We start from the raw sequence: 16,830 nt of genomic DNA, 5'->3' as shown, positions 1-16,830 counted from the left end.
CACTTCCATGAAGTATATACAACAGTGGGGCTGCCCCATGTCTGTTATCCCTCAAAATAAGTAGGGAAGGAAGAGCAGAAATGGCTGAGCAGCTGCGTTTTGGTCTCCTCTTTTACCTCCTCCTAGAAGGGCTTTTCACGCAGTTTACTGGCCTGTTCTAAAGGATCTGGGCACAAAGGCAATGCGAGCGGGGATTTAGCCTCCAAAATCCTGCCCCTGCCACCTTCACAGAACTGGAAAGCACAGGAGCCTTCCCCGCAGCCTGCCCGGGGTGTGGGGACAGCACTGGCCATCCCGACCTAAATGCGGTTTTTCCTCTACTAGTAAGTAACAAGACAGATGTTTGAAATACAAATCACCACTGGCTGACAGAGACAAGAAGACTGACTCGGTGGTGGGCTCCACTCACCCACAGGACGCCAGGCGGGGGGATCTTGGGCTCCCACCCGCTCCTGGGAGGCAGAGCCCATCCTTGGCTGCAGCAACGCTCTCGCAGGGTATAACATTGGCACTTGTCAGCACAAAGCTGCCGCTACCAGGCGGGGTGTGAAAAGAGAAGCAGGCAGGAGCACAGGGGCTTTAATTTAAACGAGCCCCTGCTTTGCTATGCCAAGGCCTCACGGTACCGGAGCACCCTTCATTGCCTGGCTGTAGCGCTTTCAGGTGGCAGTCTAACAGCGAACTGATGCATTGGTCCAGTCACGCTTTGTTAAATAAATAAGGTACAGTTAGACAGCTGTAACTCAATTCCGCAGGCGCTTGTGTTTATACATTTTCCTCGTGTCTCTGGCCAAAGAACATACTTCCTCTGGTCAGTCTGATTTGAAAAAATAAAAATGTCACTCTTCCAGCGTTTCCCTGAGCCTCCCCGTCTCGGTACAGTGGTCGCAGTCGAGCAGACAAAGGGCAATTCTGAGCTTTTTTTTTTCCCCTCCACTGTACCAGGCAGGGGGGAGTGTGGGAAATCGATGCTCTTACGTTGAAGAAGGCGAGTCCATTGTGGAGAGGATCCGCACGATCTCGGCTCGCTGGGTGGGTGATATATGCTGGGTCATGTGCACTATCGAATCCATGGCAACCTCCGGATTGGCCTGGACCAGGCTGGAAAGAGGCGAGAGTTAAGTGACAGCAGCCCCGACACTCGCACCGGAGCGCGTCTGACAGCTCCCCGTCAGGCCCGTCGGGGAGGACTGAAATATGGGGTCTTTAAGAGAGACTGGACGAGGCAGCGGGCACTTGTGTGAGCTGACTGCAAGCAGCACGAGAGCTGTGCTCGCTTGGAGGCCCTTGTGCCACTCAGTTTGCTGGTGGCAGACCGGCTCAGACAAGCATGGAGGCTGAAATCCCGAGAGGCCGGACCATGCGGACCCAGGGCAGACATGGGGAGACCAGGAGCTCTGGAGTGTGCCCTGATTCCACCAGCAGCACCTTCAGAGTCTGCCGAGAGCACCCACATCTCCCCCTCCCAGATGATGCAGAGCCCCGTCCGCTGTAGCACGGATGGAGACACTGGTGGAAATGACGGGAAGAGATGCCCTACAAAGTCAGACACAGGACACAGAAACCACAGGAGCTTCACTCCGCAGTTCCGTGCCCTCCCCCAGCAATCTCAGAGGCAAAGCTGCTTTAAGAGACCTCCAGTCTAAGACATAAAAATTATCAAAATTATATCTGCTCAAGTCTAGCAAAGCATTTGGCTCACGAGACTTAACTGGCTCCGCTGGACGAATGTCTGTGCAAATGCACACAATAACACTTACAAGCAGGAGGAATAGATGCTCTACCAATGTTTTAGTATTCTGGGGGTTTATTCAGTGTAGTTCTAAACAGCAGTCGAAGGGAACTGGACATTTTATGACATTGAGCACATGAGAAACTAGGTAGCTTGCCTGGAAAGTCTAGGGCTAGAAGAAATAAAGGGAAGGAAGCCATAAGGATATTCTGGCCATGTGTGGTCAACACACCGCTTTGATAGCAGTAGCACAGCTCAGAGATTTGCTTTCTCTCCTTGATTCCTGCAGTATGCGGCCTTCTAAAATAAGTGACCTCCTACAAAATAACGTTTTTCCATTTTCTGTCTCAAATGGAGAAAAGACACATTAGCAGTGAAATTTCTGTGCCCTGGCTCTTCACGGCTCCTGTTTCAGTAAAGGGCAGGCATGGTCAGGGAGGTTTGGATACTGCTGGATTAGATCTCTGCTCTGCTGGGTTGTGATTTTGCTCAAGGCACCTGCATGTACAGTAGCACTACAGCCTGTGCAGGAGGAACAGGAGATGCAGACTTTGAACAAATCCCTGTTTCACAGCAGCTGCACATTTGCCCCTGTGTTTGCATTTCCAAAGGAACTGCATTTCCACATACTCCTTGTGTGTTTGCCACATAAAAAGGCCCATGACTGTGAAATGTGTGTGGAACTGATGGATCCACTTTCCTCAGCTGGGGAAGCACACGCAGCCAAGATCAGAGCCTGAACTTTTTAAAATCCCTGTTCTGCAGGGGCAGAGCGTGTGTAGTTGGCTTACCTCCGTATCTGTTTGAGGATGTAGTCCCTCGAGATGTATTTGATGTTTTCATCCACAACTGAGCGAATGCCTTCTTCTTCCGTCAGCTGTTTTTCCAGCCACTCCACCAGGTCCTTGTTACTGTCCCATAAGTACGCCTGCAAACAAACCGCAAGTGTCACCCGGCGAGTCCCAGTGCTGTGCACGCTCCCGCTCCCCACGTACCGTTCCCGAAATTTAACTCGCAATTATTGGCAGCCGCGGGTAAAACGTTTGGCTGGCAGACCTCTGCGGTTTTCCCAGTGTGTGTCGCTTTTATAAACACAACTAACAATTACCAGAAGTCAAAAGATGATATATTTCTTTTGCATCTCCTTCCATAAATGTGACTAAAGGGGAACCACCGAGGCAGCTAACCTGGTGTTAATCTCCCCCAACAATCACGGGATCCCTGATCCAGCCCAGAAACCGAACAGCCCCTTCAGCAGGTGTGCACACAGCAGAGGAGGTCGGGGTGTCCACATCCCTGAAAAGCCTTGGCAACAACACCCTTTTTTCCTTTTACAAGATCATTTCACCTGATATTTGCTAGGTAGTTGACTACATAATAATTCAGGAGTGTGTTAGACGCCTAATAGCCTTCTCGCTCCTCTCTTCTCCTCTCATTTTCTTTACAAATCATTTAAGAATCGTTTTGTTAATGGTTTCCGGAAAAGCAAGTACCGCCATTAGCACTCATTCATATTTATGTCATTTTATTTGGGTAATTAAACACAAAGCATTTAAAGGTGCACTATCCTTCTCTGTTATCACTAACGAAGTCAAAGTCAGAATGACAATGAGCTCGATGCAGTAACGCACCGCAGGGCCGAGCGGGCACCCTCCCGGCGCGGGCGCAGACCCCAGCAGCCGCGGGCAGCAGAGCAACCACTGCTCCAGCCAGGAACCTTAAGGACCTTCCATCCTCGCGGCTGCCTCTGTGGCCTGACTGGGAGCAGGGTGATGTTGGGGCTGGCCAGGGAGCGGGAGGCAGAAGCACAAGATGGATGTTGGCACCCGAAGGTGAAGCCTCGGGGTGGGGGGGCAGCGTGTTTGCAAAGATCTTGGGGCAGCAGCAGTGAAGCCAGCTGAACACCTCACCTACCAGGACGCTACTTCACTGCATGCAATGGGTTCCTCCAGCCACCACGCCGCCCGAGGCAGCGTCTCACCTCTCCTGCTCTCCCAACAGAGCGATGCCTGCGCCCTGTCAGCCCGTTACAAGCCTTCGCAAAGCTGAATTTCTCCCATCCTTGCCAATACCAGAAAGCAGCGTATAGGCAGCACTCACACCGATGAGCCTCCGTGCTGCTCACCCTTTATTTATATATTTAATTATCAGTTTCCAAAGTCCAAGAAATTGTTTCCCTCTTCCCTGGGACTCTCACAAGCAGCGCTCCTTCTCCGAGTTGACGAAGGTGTTGCTACACCCACGGGTGAGAGCTGGCACTGCTGTGAAGAAGCCTGAAGTGCAGACCCTATTCCAGCCCCCAGCGTTGGTCCTGCTTGACACACTTTAGTATGAAACTGTTTGGTTTTTTTTAACATTATGTATATGATTGCCTTAAATCAGTGATGGCATTTCAACCTCAAGATTTCGCTTATTTCATTGTTTTTTATTATTATTATTTTAAACTGGTTAGGTTTTGCTCCTTGCCTCTGCCCCTAGACATGACAGAAATGCTCCTTGCATACAAAGTAGGGCACTTAGGAAGATTTCAGGGAAGGGAAAAAAAAACCCATGAAGCTGCCTTACGGTTGCAGACCTGTGTAAAGCTAGATTTACCCAAGAATCCCAAAGCTTTTAGTTTAGGAGAATATTTAATACTCTTATTAATCATTTTTAATCCGTTTGCTTTTAATTAAGAAACAGCATGATGCTTTCCTATCAACATATGCCAGGGAGCAGATTAATTGTGGCTTAAGATAACTCTCCTTGATTGGTGTAATGTATTAGCTAACGAGATGCCCGCTTTTAAAGACGCTCAGACACTACCTTGAAAAGCCTGCTGCCCTCCAGAGAACACTTCCCCCCCTTTTCTGGAGCCCCTGAGTGTTTGTGACTTTAAAAATAGAATAGAATAGAATAGAATAAAATAAAATAAAATAAAGAACTCAGATTGGAGGACTGCGACAAAAACAACCTAAGAGCAGCTCCAGAGATTGCTCTTCAGAGACTGCCAGCTTCTGAGTTTGAGCACAATTAAAACAGAAATCCTCAACACAGCTATCAGATGAGGACTGCGGATGGTGCCAAGGCACCCCCCCACCCCAAACCCTGGCAGATAGATCTTACAGCTGATCTGTGTCCCCACCTTTGACGGCATGCCACTCCCTGTGGCGTTAAAGCACTGTGCAACCCGGGGGACATGGGACACTTGGTGGAAGAATGGCTGAGACATGGCAATGGTGACGGACTGCCAGGCAGGTGCGATCTGTCCCCACCATCTCTAAGTTCATGGCCCGGGGAAACAGAAGGAAGGCAAAGGCAGCCCAGGTGAAGAGAGGACAGTACGGCCATGGGCTGCTCTGCAAGCAGCAGGACAGGCGGGTAAGATAGGCTGGCTGTACGTCTGCCACACGAAACATCTGGATACAAGCAGTGAATCCTCACACCCTTCTCAGTGTCAGTGGGATAGAGTGGGATTGAGGATATTATTCAGTAAGAAAGAATAATTAAAAATAAAATAAAAATCCTGCTTCCGCATCACAGAGGATCCCAAGGGTGTGCAGGGACTGGTCTGCACAGCTCGGACAGCTCCTCGTAACAGTCGCTGTAACCGCAAGCAGCTCCGCAGTACTATTTCAAGCACGCTGTGCACAGAAACAAGGAGATGGAGATATTCAGGGCTGGTATATACAGCATGTGTTGTGACTCCTGGGATTTGTGCTGCCAGTTCTGCCAGACAGCAGCACCTCTGTGCAGCCTTCTTCCCACACACTGCCCTGCCTCGCTCCACTGAGCAAGCTGTTCATCTTTGTAAGATGCCCAGATTTTCATAACAATGGTGCTACATGCTTGGGGAAAAAACCTATTTTGCTCTTCTGGCCTGCTATAAAAAGTGTCCCCATAAAACAATTCATGACCTGGAACATTACCCAGAAGTTCTCTTAGTTATGTTAGTGGACATTACAATTAAAAAACAGAGATCAAACTCCACCTGGGAGAACTTCACTGAGCCTAAGCCCAGGAAAAACTAATGCCTTGGTGAAACTGCTTTTTCGTTTACCTTCACTGTCCCTTCAACTTCCACAAACCAGCGTCTCAGCATAGCCTGGATCTGCCCATCAGTCAGCTCAGGATTGGCATCATGGATCTTCTTTTTTACCACATCTTCTAGAAGAAGACGTCTTAATCTCCAGTAGAAGAAGGTACGGGAAGTTTTCCAATCTAGAATGTCCTGCCCAAGACATAAGTGGAGAAGAAAAATGAGTGAGGGACAACATTTATGTGGAGAAATATATATGCCTTATTCCCAATGACAAAAAAAGGCTTGCACTCATTATATACTTAATATACCGCTCGCACAAGAGAAATACAAAGACTCCCATGTCTGAGCTTTGAAGACTTCCACCCTGTTATACCATTCAGTCACCAGAAGCCTCCTTTGTCTCCCAGAAGTCTGCTCCCTTCTGCAAAAGGAGACACAGCTCCCCAGATGAGCAGCACAGCCCAAGACACTCACATCCAAGGGGAGAGGGAACTAGGAAAATCTAATCGGCCAGGGTTCAAACCCTGACATGACAGCTGGCCTTCGGCTATGCCATTATAGCACTTCCCATCACTGAGGGTCCCCACGGGTACAGGCTCACCACCTTCCTGCCCTCCCCTCCTGCCTGGGCAGACTGCAATGTGCTCTGGGGGGTTTTTGATGTGGTCGCTAATGAGCGACCGGCAAAGCCCAGAAAATGTGGGGTCTCAAATGGACACGGATCAGGTAAAGGTGCTAGAAAACACGATGTGCTTGTGTTCTGGGGCCAGAAAACAGCTGGCGGGTGGAGAGGGTTTGCTCCTGTGCAAGAGTCACTGGGGCAGAGGTTTACTTGCAGCCCCGCGGGATGACAAGTTCCTCTGATCCTGCTGCCTCCAGCAGCAGCTTGCCCCACTGAGGGTTACCATTTCCCACGTGTGTCAAACCCTCCAACGATGTCCCCAAGGAAAGCTCCATGATACTCACAGTTATGGCACCCTTCTCCTGCATCCGGCCAGGTGTGTCGTGCAAGTCAGCAAACTGCATGGCTACCTGGTGGTAAATGGGAATCAGGAATTCCTCCCGCTCCTTTAGCTTGGTCTCCAGCTCTTTTCGGTCAGCAGGGCTCAGCTCGGGGGTACCTGCAAGCAGGCACAGCCACACATCAGAGACCTTTGACAGGGTAAAGCAGAGGTGTGTACAAAGGACGGCTGCATGGAGGAAAGGCAAGCAGCTCTGGACAGTCCAGAGGGAGAATGGAGGTTTCTTCTGCTCCTGCGTACGGGCGAAACCCAGACTGCATTTGTCCAGGACAAACACCAGACTATCAGCAATGCCAAGCAGAGTCTTGAGTCAAATGTAAGTGTTCCAGCCCAGATTTCCTGCCACCGATATTCAGGCAAGAGCTTTGAAGGAGTTTTCACCACGGAAACTCTATTCCATTTAAATGCCAATGAGCTGAGCCATCAATTAAGTGACATTTACTGGACTTACTCCTAAAAAAGAATAATGTCCCAACACGCAGTTCATTTAGCAAGAAACGTGGACAATGTAAAACCACCTACACAATTTCAAGTTTTCCTGCAGGCTGGTTCCTGCCAGTAGCTGTTAGAGCCACTGCCTCATTAAGGAAAACACGCAAGTTAGGCTAGAGACGCCAAAACTGCTCACTTTCCGTTTACCAGTGATCGGCACACACGTCTCAACCATGGACTACCATGATGGACAAGAATAAAACTGCGTCAAGAAGATAATGTCCTGTGGAGTTTATAATTTTTCATTTATTTTGTAACATTCAGCTCAGATAAAATTACTTTGATTAAAACAAAACCACAGATTAAACAATTTCTGATTAATTTTGGAATTGCCTGACCCAGACTAAGCCAGGCAAGGGGAAACATGTTGTGCTGTGGAGGCATGTCGCAGCTCCTGCCGCTTCCCGCAGCAGAACAAGTGCTCCTTCCTCCAGCTGCCCCTTTATCAAACCAAGAACGTAAATCCCCTCTTCTCCCTGTAACAGGCCACAGGGAGCGTAACCGTAAGTGCAACTCTGTGCTGAACCTACAGTAATTTACACCAGGTCAAAGCTCGCCCAGAAGTAGGTTGATGCTTCTCCTACACTGCCTCACCAACACATGTGCAAGAGGTCCTTGCGCAGAGGCAGAGTATTTAGAGCAATCTTAGTTCAATTTAAGCAAAGATTGCAATCTGAGCCAAATTATACGGTATTGGATACTCTGTTGAATTGTGCCATTTTTTAACCTCCCACCCACACCAGAAGCTCTGGTTGCAAGTTCACGGCCTCAGAGACAGCTGCCTCCCATCCCACCTCCCCTTTTAAAACTGAGGTCGCTGGCAATCTGAAGCCGGGTCATGGTCGAGTCTTGCTCCAAGCACTGGTGGGCTGTAACGTTGAACTATCCTACAGCACCTTCCATTCAAATGTTAATATAACCGCCCATGTGCCTGGGAGACATGCAAGCATGATTGCGTCTTCAGTGCACGGAGAGGAGCTGAGATATAAAACAAAGAGATGTCCTACCCAGTAGCACAAGAAGTCAACGGGAGAACTTGGAACAAAAGCTGGCGCCGTGATTCAGCCGGAGAACAATGGATGCTTCCTTGTTATCTTGTAGCCTGAGTATCATGACTGCATTTTGTGGTGTGTGAACACCATCGAGCTTTTTTTGGTTTTAATCTTTGTTTTTGGTTTTAATCTTTATCCTTTGCGAAAGAATGTCAATGGGATTAAATGCAACATCTACCATTACATCAGCACCTATTGTTAAACTGCCACACTTCCAGGCTGGGTGATGAGGAAGGCAATGGCTGGGGAGAAGCAGGAGGACAGCTGAGCAACGGGTGTCCTCAGCAGCTCACGGCCACCATCCAGTTTGACAACAGCAGGCTCTGGAACCGCAGCAGGAAGTCAGAGCAATCCCAGTCCCTCCCAACAAAACCAGATGAAATTAGCAGGCAGAAGCTTTATGAAAACTCCAACAACAGGCAACATTTTCACAGTGCAAAACCAAACGTAGGACTCATTGCCACAGGAGGTCCTGAGTACCAAAAGTACAAACGAGCTCACAGAAAGTGATCAGATAAATTCATGCAAGAGAAGTCCATCACAGGCTTCTAAGGGCAAAGATGCAGACACAAATCTGTTCTCAGGAAGCCTCTAAACCACAGGACTGCTGGAAGCTGAGAGAGCATCCTGGGGAAAGTATCCCACTGCGATTGCACCACGCTTCTACTCTTTCCTTGAGCATCCATGGCTGACCTCCCACAGACAGGATGATCCAGGGCTGATGGACCAAAGGGCTGAGAACCCCAGTGGCTCTCCCCGGTGGGTGCAGCACCGCAGCAGCTCATGCACAGCACTGTGACACTGGGGCTTTGGCTCAACCCACCTTCAGGGGCCCACTGCATGCCTTTTCTTTTCTACTTTGCACTACCTATGTTTTCATTTCCTTCCAGAGTTTCTCTTCCAAGTCAGAATAGGTTTGAACAAACACACGCACGCACGTCCGTTTCCAAGTCACAGGCCAGCCATACAATGATTCTTCCTAGGGAAGGGATGTTTTTATGTGCCTACCAATATAAATGTTACCTAACCTTTCAAATGCTAGTAAGAAGGTTTTAATTAAGAGAAGCTACTCTTATAACCTTCAGAATAAAAAATTATATGTATTTATCCATGTTAAATTCACAGGCTCCTACACCTCCCTGTTTTAAATGGCAATGCATGCTCTTAAGCCAGTAACGCTCATGTATTCTGGCCTATCTGCCACACTCACGGTGTACAGTCAAACCAGCCAGGCCCAGTAATGATTTAGGTGAGATTAACAAATATGTCAATGTCTATTTTCTGCTTAATTTAAAAGCAGCGTCTATAAAGATTTTTGACTTCTGAACCCTGTTCTCCTGGAAGAAAGAAGGTAACAATGAGGAGGGGGGATAAAGAGTGATTATCCCATCATCGATCGTTTGTCAGGAGCATTTCTTATTCACTGGACTATTGTAAAAAGCTAAGCTCTCGATCAATCCTGTAAGCCCCCTGTACAATTAAATATCTTGGAATGGTTTTCTTTCTTTCCTAGTCAGATCTTGAGGCCTCAGGGTTTTTCAGAAAGCTGGGGCTTTATTTATTTATTTCTCGGAAAAAGAAGTCTCCTTCCACAAATCTTATACTGGCAAGGAGAGGGAAGTTAAAATATGGGATTCCTTTGCTCTAAAGGTACTTGACAGTTAATGAAACTGTTAAAGTTTAAATCATAGGAACATTATAGACCTCTAGATATGGATCGGCTACTAATCAATAGAGAAACAAAGGAAGCAGCACTCTGAAACAGCCACATTACAATGCAAACACAAAGTGTAGAGTGTTTTGGCATGCAGGTGAGGCACGCAGGTAAGACAAGACGACAATTCAAAGGAAGAAAGAACATGTGTGACCTTCCTAACTTGGCAGGCAGCACAGGACACTTTCTAAGGCAGCACTCTAAGTGCCATAAAATGTCACATTTATCTTGGATTGCAGTTTGCTCTGCAGTCTCCAAGTATGCTTGTATCTATCTATATATAGCGCTGGTATGATCACAGCCATTGGCATGATCAGAAGAGGCCAACTAAATGTCTTAATCCGGCTCTCAACACCTTTAAAGCCTACCCACAGAGGTAAGTGCACGAGACCTCTTTGTTCTATGGTGTCTTTTCTTTTTTCTTTTTTCTTTTTTTTTTTACCAGTAGCAAAACTGCCCTAAACAAGTTGAAAAAATGCCTTGGGGAAGCAATAACATTGGGGTACCAAAAAGATTAGAGAGTTTCTTCTGAGGTCAAAAGAGCAATGTCCAGGGTCTTGCCAAAATGTCCCTCACCGTACAAAAATTCCTCATGAACAACAGGCAAGGGATTTGTCCTTGCTAAAACACTCCGCTCCAACATACCCAGGTTAAACCAACAAAAACTAGCTTAAAACCACACATAAGGAGTATTTAACTCAAAATGTTCGCAAGTACTTCCTGGAAGAAGCTGGTAGCTCGTGCCTGCCCCTCTCCCCCATCATCCCCGCCCTGGCCTGTGCCCACCTCTGCCGTCTCTCCGCAGGGTGACACCAGCCTCCCCATCCAGCTGCTACAGCCTGGTTTTCGGAGTTACAAACTCTTTCTTCTGTGTCCTACAGCCCATAACAGGCCCCCAAACCTCAGGTCTGGGCTCTCAGTACCCCGGTGGCACAGAACAATAAATGCCAAATACTACGGTTGCCAACACAAGCCCGTTAACCACCCTGCAGAGAAGCACTTCCCGGCCGCTGCAGCAGGGACACGCAGGCGTGCTTTACAGCCCGCGATCATGGAGGAAGGCTTAGAGGAGTTGGCCTCCCCGCGTAGACAAATGGAAAAGCTGCCGCCATAAATCCACGGAGAGACCTCTCCTGTAAAGCGCTCTGATACTGATTATCATTTATACTCCCCTCCAAAAGTTAAGGGAAAGCATCATGGGAGGGAAAGCAACATCTAAACTATTTTGATTTGTGCCCCATTAAACAAAAAATCTCCTCTGAAGTAAGGGGCGTCTCCGAGCATCCCTCCGACGTATGTGCCTGGCAGAGGGAGCCATCGACAGCGCAGTGTCCTGCAGTGACTGCAGCCTGCTGCGGTGGCAGGGCGCAGGCTGCCTTTAATAAAGCTCCTGCCAGACGGAAATGGCTCAGCAGGACCATGAATCACGGCTTCCCATAACATTTAGTAGCAAAGTGCTTTTTTTAAATATGACCAGTTTAACAGGTTAGACAAAATGACTTCAAGAAATGTTATTGTAGGTTCCCTCTGATTGCAGAAAGCCAGGCAGCTTCTGAATCAATTTGATGGTTTATGGTTTCTAAGCTGTTAAAATGTGGGATTTTCTCCCTCACCCTCGGCACACAGCCTCAGCATGGCCAAGCATTTACTTGTCCATATTCTTGCTTCTTCCCCGAACATGCTCTCAAAGACCTGGGCAAAGCCCCGCATCAAGGCCTCTGACCCAACCGATTTGCGGAGACGCCCTCACGCTTACTCTCAGGCTCCGCACGCTGCGAGTCGGGCAAAGCAGACGGCTTCAACCCAGGCTCCAGCCCACCGCACCCAGCCAGTGGCACAGCAGAGGCACGACTGGTTGGTGAGCTCGCAGGGCGCACGCCCAAGACGCAGAGTCCCCCTCAGCCGCAGCAGCAAGACCTCCTCCTCTGAGCAGCAAGCCGAGGACGTGCCCATGACCCGCCGCTGCAGAGACCAGATGTGACCCTTCCCTTGGAGCCCCCATCCAGACCCCATTGCTCACATACACATTTGACTCTGGCAGATTACCCCACACCGATGATTTTCAAAGATGACTTTTACAACATAAACAGTAGCTATTTTTCCAGACTACAAAGGAGCATTAATAACAAATGATTATCTCAAAATTACAATTACCACAGGCAAATTTAGAGATTTTTTTTTTTCCCCAGGTAACACCAAAAAAACCATGTTAAGTTCAATTTATCTTGGCATCTGCTTGTGGCCATTCTTTTCAGCAAAGCAGTTAACTCCCACTGCAGCATGTGCTGGAAGGGCCCTTAAGAAATAACTCTGGAGAAGTACAGCAGTTACCCTGCATCCGATGACATAATTAAATGTCGATTTTAACCCTGGTTATGACTGTCCCATCTAATTTCCACACATGCAACAATAATCCTCCTACCTGAATCTCACCTTCTCTTCCTCTGCCTTTAACAAAGCTCTTGCCAGACAAAAATTCAGCAAAGGCAGCAAGAATGCCAACCGTGTCCGGGCTGCCCAGGCAACGCATCTCCCACTCCAGCTGGAGGGAGCCGCTCCAGAGGGGAGAAGGAAGGTCACTCAGAGCCGCTCACCTCCCTGGAGAGACAGGCATTTTTGGATTGTCGCTTGTTTCTTTAAATGAGACTGCTTGTAATTGCTTCAGTAAATATTCAGTAGGATTTATGTTATAAAGGTGCAATATGAAACAGCACTGAAGGTCACACATGCTCATGACACGGGCTTGAAATATCCTTGTATATCCTAGTCCTTTCCAACTCTTTGCTCCTAAGGCTTCATACTGGCATCAGAGCAAACAGGCAAAGTGTGGCAGGTACGCAACTCCAAAAAATTCGTATTTTGGGGGAAACATCTACAGCCCTCCTGGGAGGATACTCAAGATGCCAATTGTCATGAAGGAGCTGACAGAAGTCAGTACTTGCAATTCTAGACTCATGATTGTGAATTAACAACAATAAACAATTTAAATGCAGCAGCACTTGTATATAGAAGCAGTTACTGGAAATCAGCATCACCTAAAAAGACGAAGTTACAGCCGCACTGACTGCATTTGTCCAAGACTTCATGAGATATGGAATCACAACAGCAGCATTTTTCTTAGTTGTTGCTCAAGAAAACAACCAGCATTTTGATTAATTACAACACTGAACAAACAAAACCCCCCCGAAAAGAATTACTTGACTTTAGAGCTGCGATCTAACTTTCCAAGCTAAAGCTTGGAACGAGACAGGTCACAGGGCAGAAGTTTTCAGCCACTCAAGAAACAAGGCTGTGTCAGGGCTGTCCCCAGGTCACCGGCAGCAAAGTCGTCACCAGCCCGTACCGTCGGGGCCAAGAGGGACCTGCGAGTTCACTCCTGGTACTGCGCCCCGGCACGTTTATTTCCAGAGCGGAACTGCTACGCTAAAGTGGAGTTACGGGTTCAATGCTTGAGCGTTCACTCATTATTTGGAAATTTAAGAAAAGTTTTGCACACTCTTTAGCCAAACAAAGTGTGAAGCAAGTCAGAAGCCTGCATCACACACTGACTGGCAATATTACCTGTGGAAAGTTAAAGGTTGTCTACAGCATCAGTGTTTGTGCAGAAAACAACCACTGCCTCCCACTTCCAAAAGTGCTGCTGTACTACATGTGGAGCTGGATGCTCCCCCCTCCCCACACCTTGTACAATGTATACAGACGAACACAAAATGGGCATATAATTTCAAATAAAATTAAAGATGCATACCAGCACACAGCCAACTATTTCATAGAATCAGCTGAAGAGGATATTCACGCTATTACAAGATATATCAGGTGACGGACAGATGCTTCCCTTTTACTATGAGATAAATACCTGATAAGAGAAATGTGAAATCTCGCTCTAACTGGAGCCATTTTGCCATTCCTTTCATTCACATTCCACAACGTGTGCAACTGACACATTACATACCCAGAATCTGCATGACAAAGCTAATTTTTATTCCACTCCTAAATGTTTTACTCTAATTGTAATAAATAAATAAAATAAAATTGAGCCTCCAGATTTTTAACTACGGCCTGAGGCTTGCAATCTGAATCGTTCCTACATTTCTAGGCAATCACCGTTCTCCCTGCACACCTACTCAGCGTGGAACGTGCTCTTGGGCAGGATAAGGGCTATCCTTTCTTTCCTTGCCCTTTGCTCCACACTGTTCGCTGGTTTGTAATAGCACAACTCTGAGTGACATTTTAATAAAACATGGGGCTAATAAACATTTCAGCAATAGTCCTGCAGAATTGATAATGAACAGATTTATGACAAATTATTCATTATCTGCCAGCCTTCTCTGCTCTCACACTCCCCAATTGCAAGTCCAGCCCCAGTGTCTCAAGACGCCTGGAATAAGACCACCATCGCCCTGTTTCCCCACCCCTCTGCAACAGGCACACGTCTGAGCGCATCTCCCTTTTCCCCGCTATTCAGCAGCTCCAGGGAGGGATGACAGCCATTCAGGGGTTAAAGAGAGGCAGTGAACCCCCAGCTAATGAGTAAGAATTCAGCAGGCAGTGTAAGATAAATGGAGCTTTCTCTGCTTCTGCTGGAGTCAGCATGAACTGCGGCCCTGCGGCTTGTTTGTGGCAAATGGAGTGCGCGAAATATCAAAGGGCAGTGATCCAGAAGAAGACCGACTTTGACAAATTTTAAATTGGCCAGAAAGAAAACCAGCAAAAAAAAAATTATGCAATTCACTGTGTCCTGCAATCTTAGCTTTCCTGCTATGGTACGGAATTAGTGGCAAAACAACAGCAATGATCGCCCGATGCTGGGAGCAATTACGAGCCATCTAAGTGAGATGCTTATCAGTGACTGAAGCTTTTAGAGCTCTCTGTATGTACAGTTGTAAGTGACTTGCTCTTGTGTTGCAGTCATTTTAATTAAAGTGTATAGAGTTTGCTGGGAGTAATTACCCTGTAGAGGAAGAGGGGAAAAAAACCCTGAACAGGCTCCTGCCTTCTCACATAGCGTGGTGTTGGATTTTTGAGACTGTTGGCAGAAAACTGTATCCCCTCTTTCTCCCTGCTTTTTTTTCTGGGAATGCTGGTGCAAGTCCCACTGGGGTGATTCAAGGGTGCTCTGCAGGCGTCCCGCACCCAGTCTGGGTGACGGACCCTCTGGAGGGGCCACCCAACAGTGACTAAGCTCACGTTGCTCTGCTCTCCCGCTTCCTCCGCCGCTTCAGAATTTAAACAGTTTGGCAGCCCTCTTTGTCTGCAGCCAGTGACTCTGCTCCTGGGAAAGGATTCCTCCGGCAGCCGCCACACGGAAGGCACCGTTTCTTTGCAGAGGCAGTAGGTTGGTTTGTTTGTCGGCAGAGCCAGTGCTTGTTATGGTGGGGCGAAGGTAAATACTCTCAGAAACAGTGCTCCTGCCGTAGTGCCATTTATCTGCATGGACCTGAGCTGACTGCTCAGCATATTGCCTTCTCTAACCACACATCTGATTTCTCCTTCCCCTGGAGACTCGCGCACCGGAGAGGCGGCTCTCCTGCCTCCGACGCGGAGGTGCAAACACCCGCAGGAGGTGCAGCTGCGAGCCCTGACAGCGTAAGGAACTCACGTGCAGCCTTTAAACTGTGAAGTGTGAAACACCTTAGGACAGCATTTGTTGGGACCCTGTCCCGGGTCTCCACGATTTGGTGTAGTCACGCTATCCGTTTGCTCCTAAAGGGACACTGTCAAGTCTAACATAGGTCAAAAGTGAGGTTTTGTAAAAAGAATCTCCTTGCTGCAACTACAAACATTAAAATTGGTTTTTAATTCCAACAGACACAGGCAGACAGAACAACACGTCCATCCACCCAGGTATCTGCGTCCGCTCTCTCACGCAGTAACACATAATGTATGTGAGCAAGATCTGAACTCAGATAAAACTGCTGCCTTGTGCTGGTCTGCAAAACTCAAACACCTGCTAACCTGCTTCTTGCCCAGAAAGCAATCGGCACAGTGAGAGAAAACAAAGAGAGTGTCAAAATACTATCATTAAAAAAGGAGAGAAAATGTCTTTGATGCTATCAAAGACATCAGTAAGAACCTGGTTTTCAGCAAGCAGTCCGATTCTTAACACTCCCCACACCCTTTACAATTATTATTCTCTTCCCAAGGCATATTAGAATGGTTGTTTTGTAAATAAATTGTTGCACTGCCATAAATTAAAAAAAGCCAAATAATAAAATGTAACTGCAGCAATAGCCACGATTTATCAGTCATTTGCAGAACACTTTTCCTCCTGAAGGATCCCAAAATGCTTTATAAATTCAAACCATACCCACAAGCATGCTTCTTCCACTACTGGAATGTAGTCAATTTTGGAGGTAAAAAGAGGCTCTGTAAGATTATACTCTTACGGTAAGAGCTAGTAAAGAACTATTTAAAGAGTCTATTCCCCTGAGAGAGTACATATCTGATATTAAGTGCATTTTGCTGAACACGCTGTATTTTGGGTTGTTGGGTGTATACCAGACGCTGGGATCATTTGGAGCGAAAGGCACAGTAATAATACAACACACATAGTGACGTGCTCGCCACCGAGCACTGCAGATCACACCATACTTTACTGAGGAGGTGAAGAATATTTTTTATTTTCTTGAAACTGAAGAGCAGAGAGATATCATTACTCAAAACTACCTCAGACACACAGTGATAGTCCAGCAGCCCAAAACAGTTTTGACCAAATTCTTAGTTATGCCAAATGACACCAGCTGAAGGTTTGGCCCATGAGCTTTTAGTGATCTGAGCAATTGCTGAGATGGAAACTA

At 47.4% G+C, this 16,830-nt stretch overlaps 1 protein-coding gene across 1 annotated transcript in view; it reads right to left on the bottom strand.

The window, feature by feature from the left end:
• Positions 1-919: 919 nt before the first annotated feature.
• LOC104072255 (acetyl-CoA carboxylase-like) overlaps positions 920-16,830 on the bottom strand; it is a gene marked incomplete at its 5' end in the record, with an annotated part of 32,175 nt that continues 16,264 nt past the window's right edge. Inside the window, 4 exons of the mRNA XM_009583849.1 lie at positions 920-1,101; positions 2,524-2,660; positions 5,772-5,942; positions 6,720-6,874. Coding sequence (XP_009582144.1) covers positions 975-1,101; positions 2,524-2,660; positions 5,772-5,942; positions 6,720-6,874 — 590 coding nt within the window. The remainder of the gene's footprint in view (positions 1,102-2,523; positions 2,661-5,771; positions 5,943-6,719; positions 6,875-16,830) is intronic.

Source organism: Fulmarus glacialis, unplaced genomic scaffold (assembly GCF_000690835.1).
Source record: "Fulmarus glacialis isolate BGI_N327 unplaced genomic scaffold, ASM69083v1 scaffold29828, whole genome shotgun sequence".
In the NCBI taxonomy this organism is placed as follows: Eukaryota; Metazoa; Chordata; class Aves; order Procellariiformes; family Procellariidae; genus Fulmarus; species Fulmarus glacialis.
Note: the sequence above shows the minus strand (reverse complement) of the source record. Positions and strands in the feature narration are given on the sequence as shown.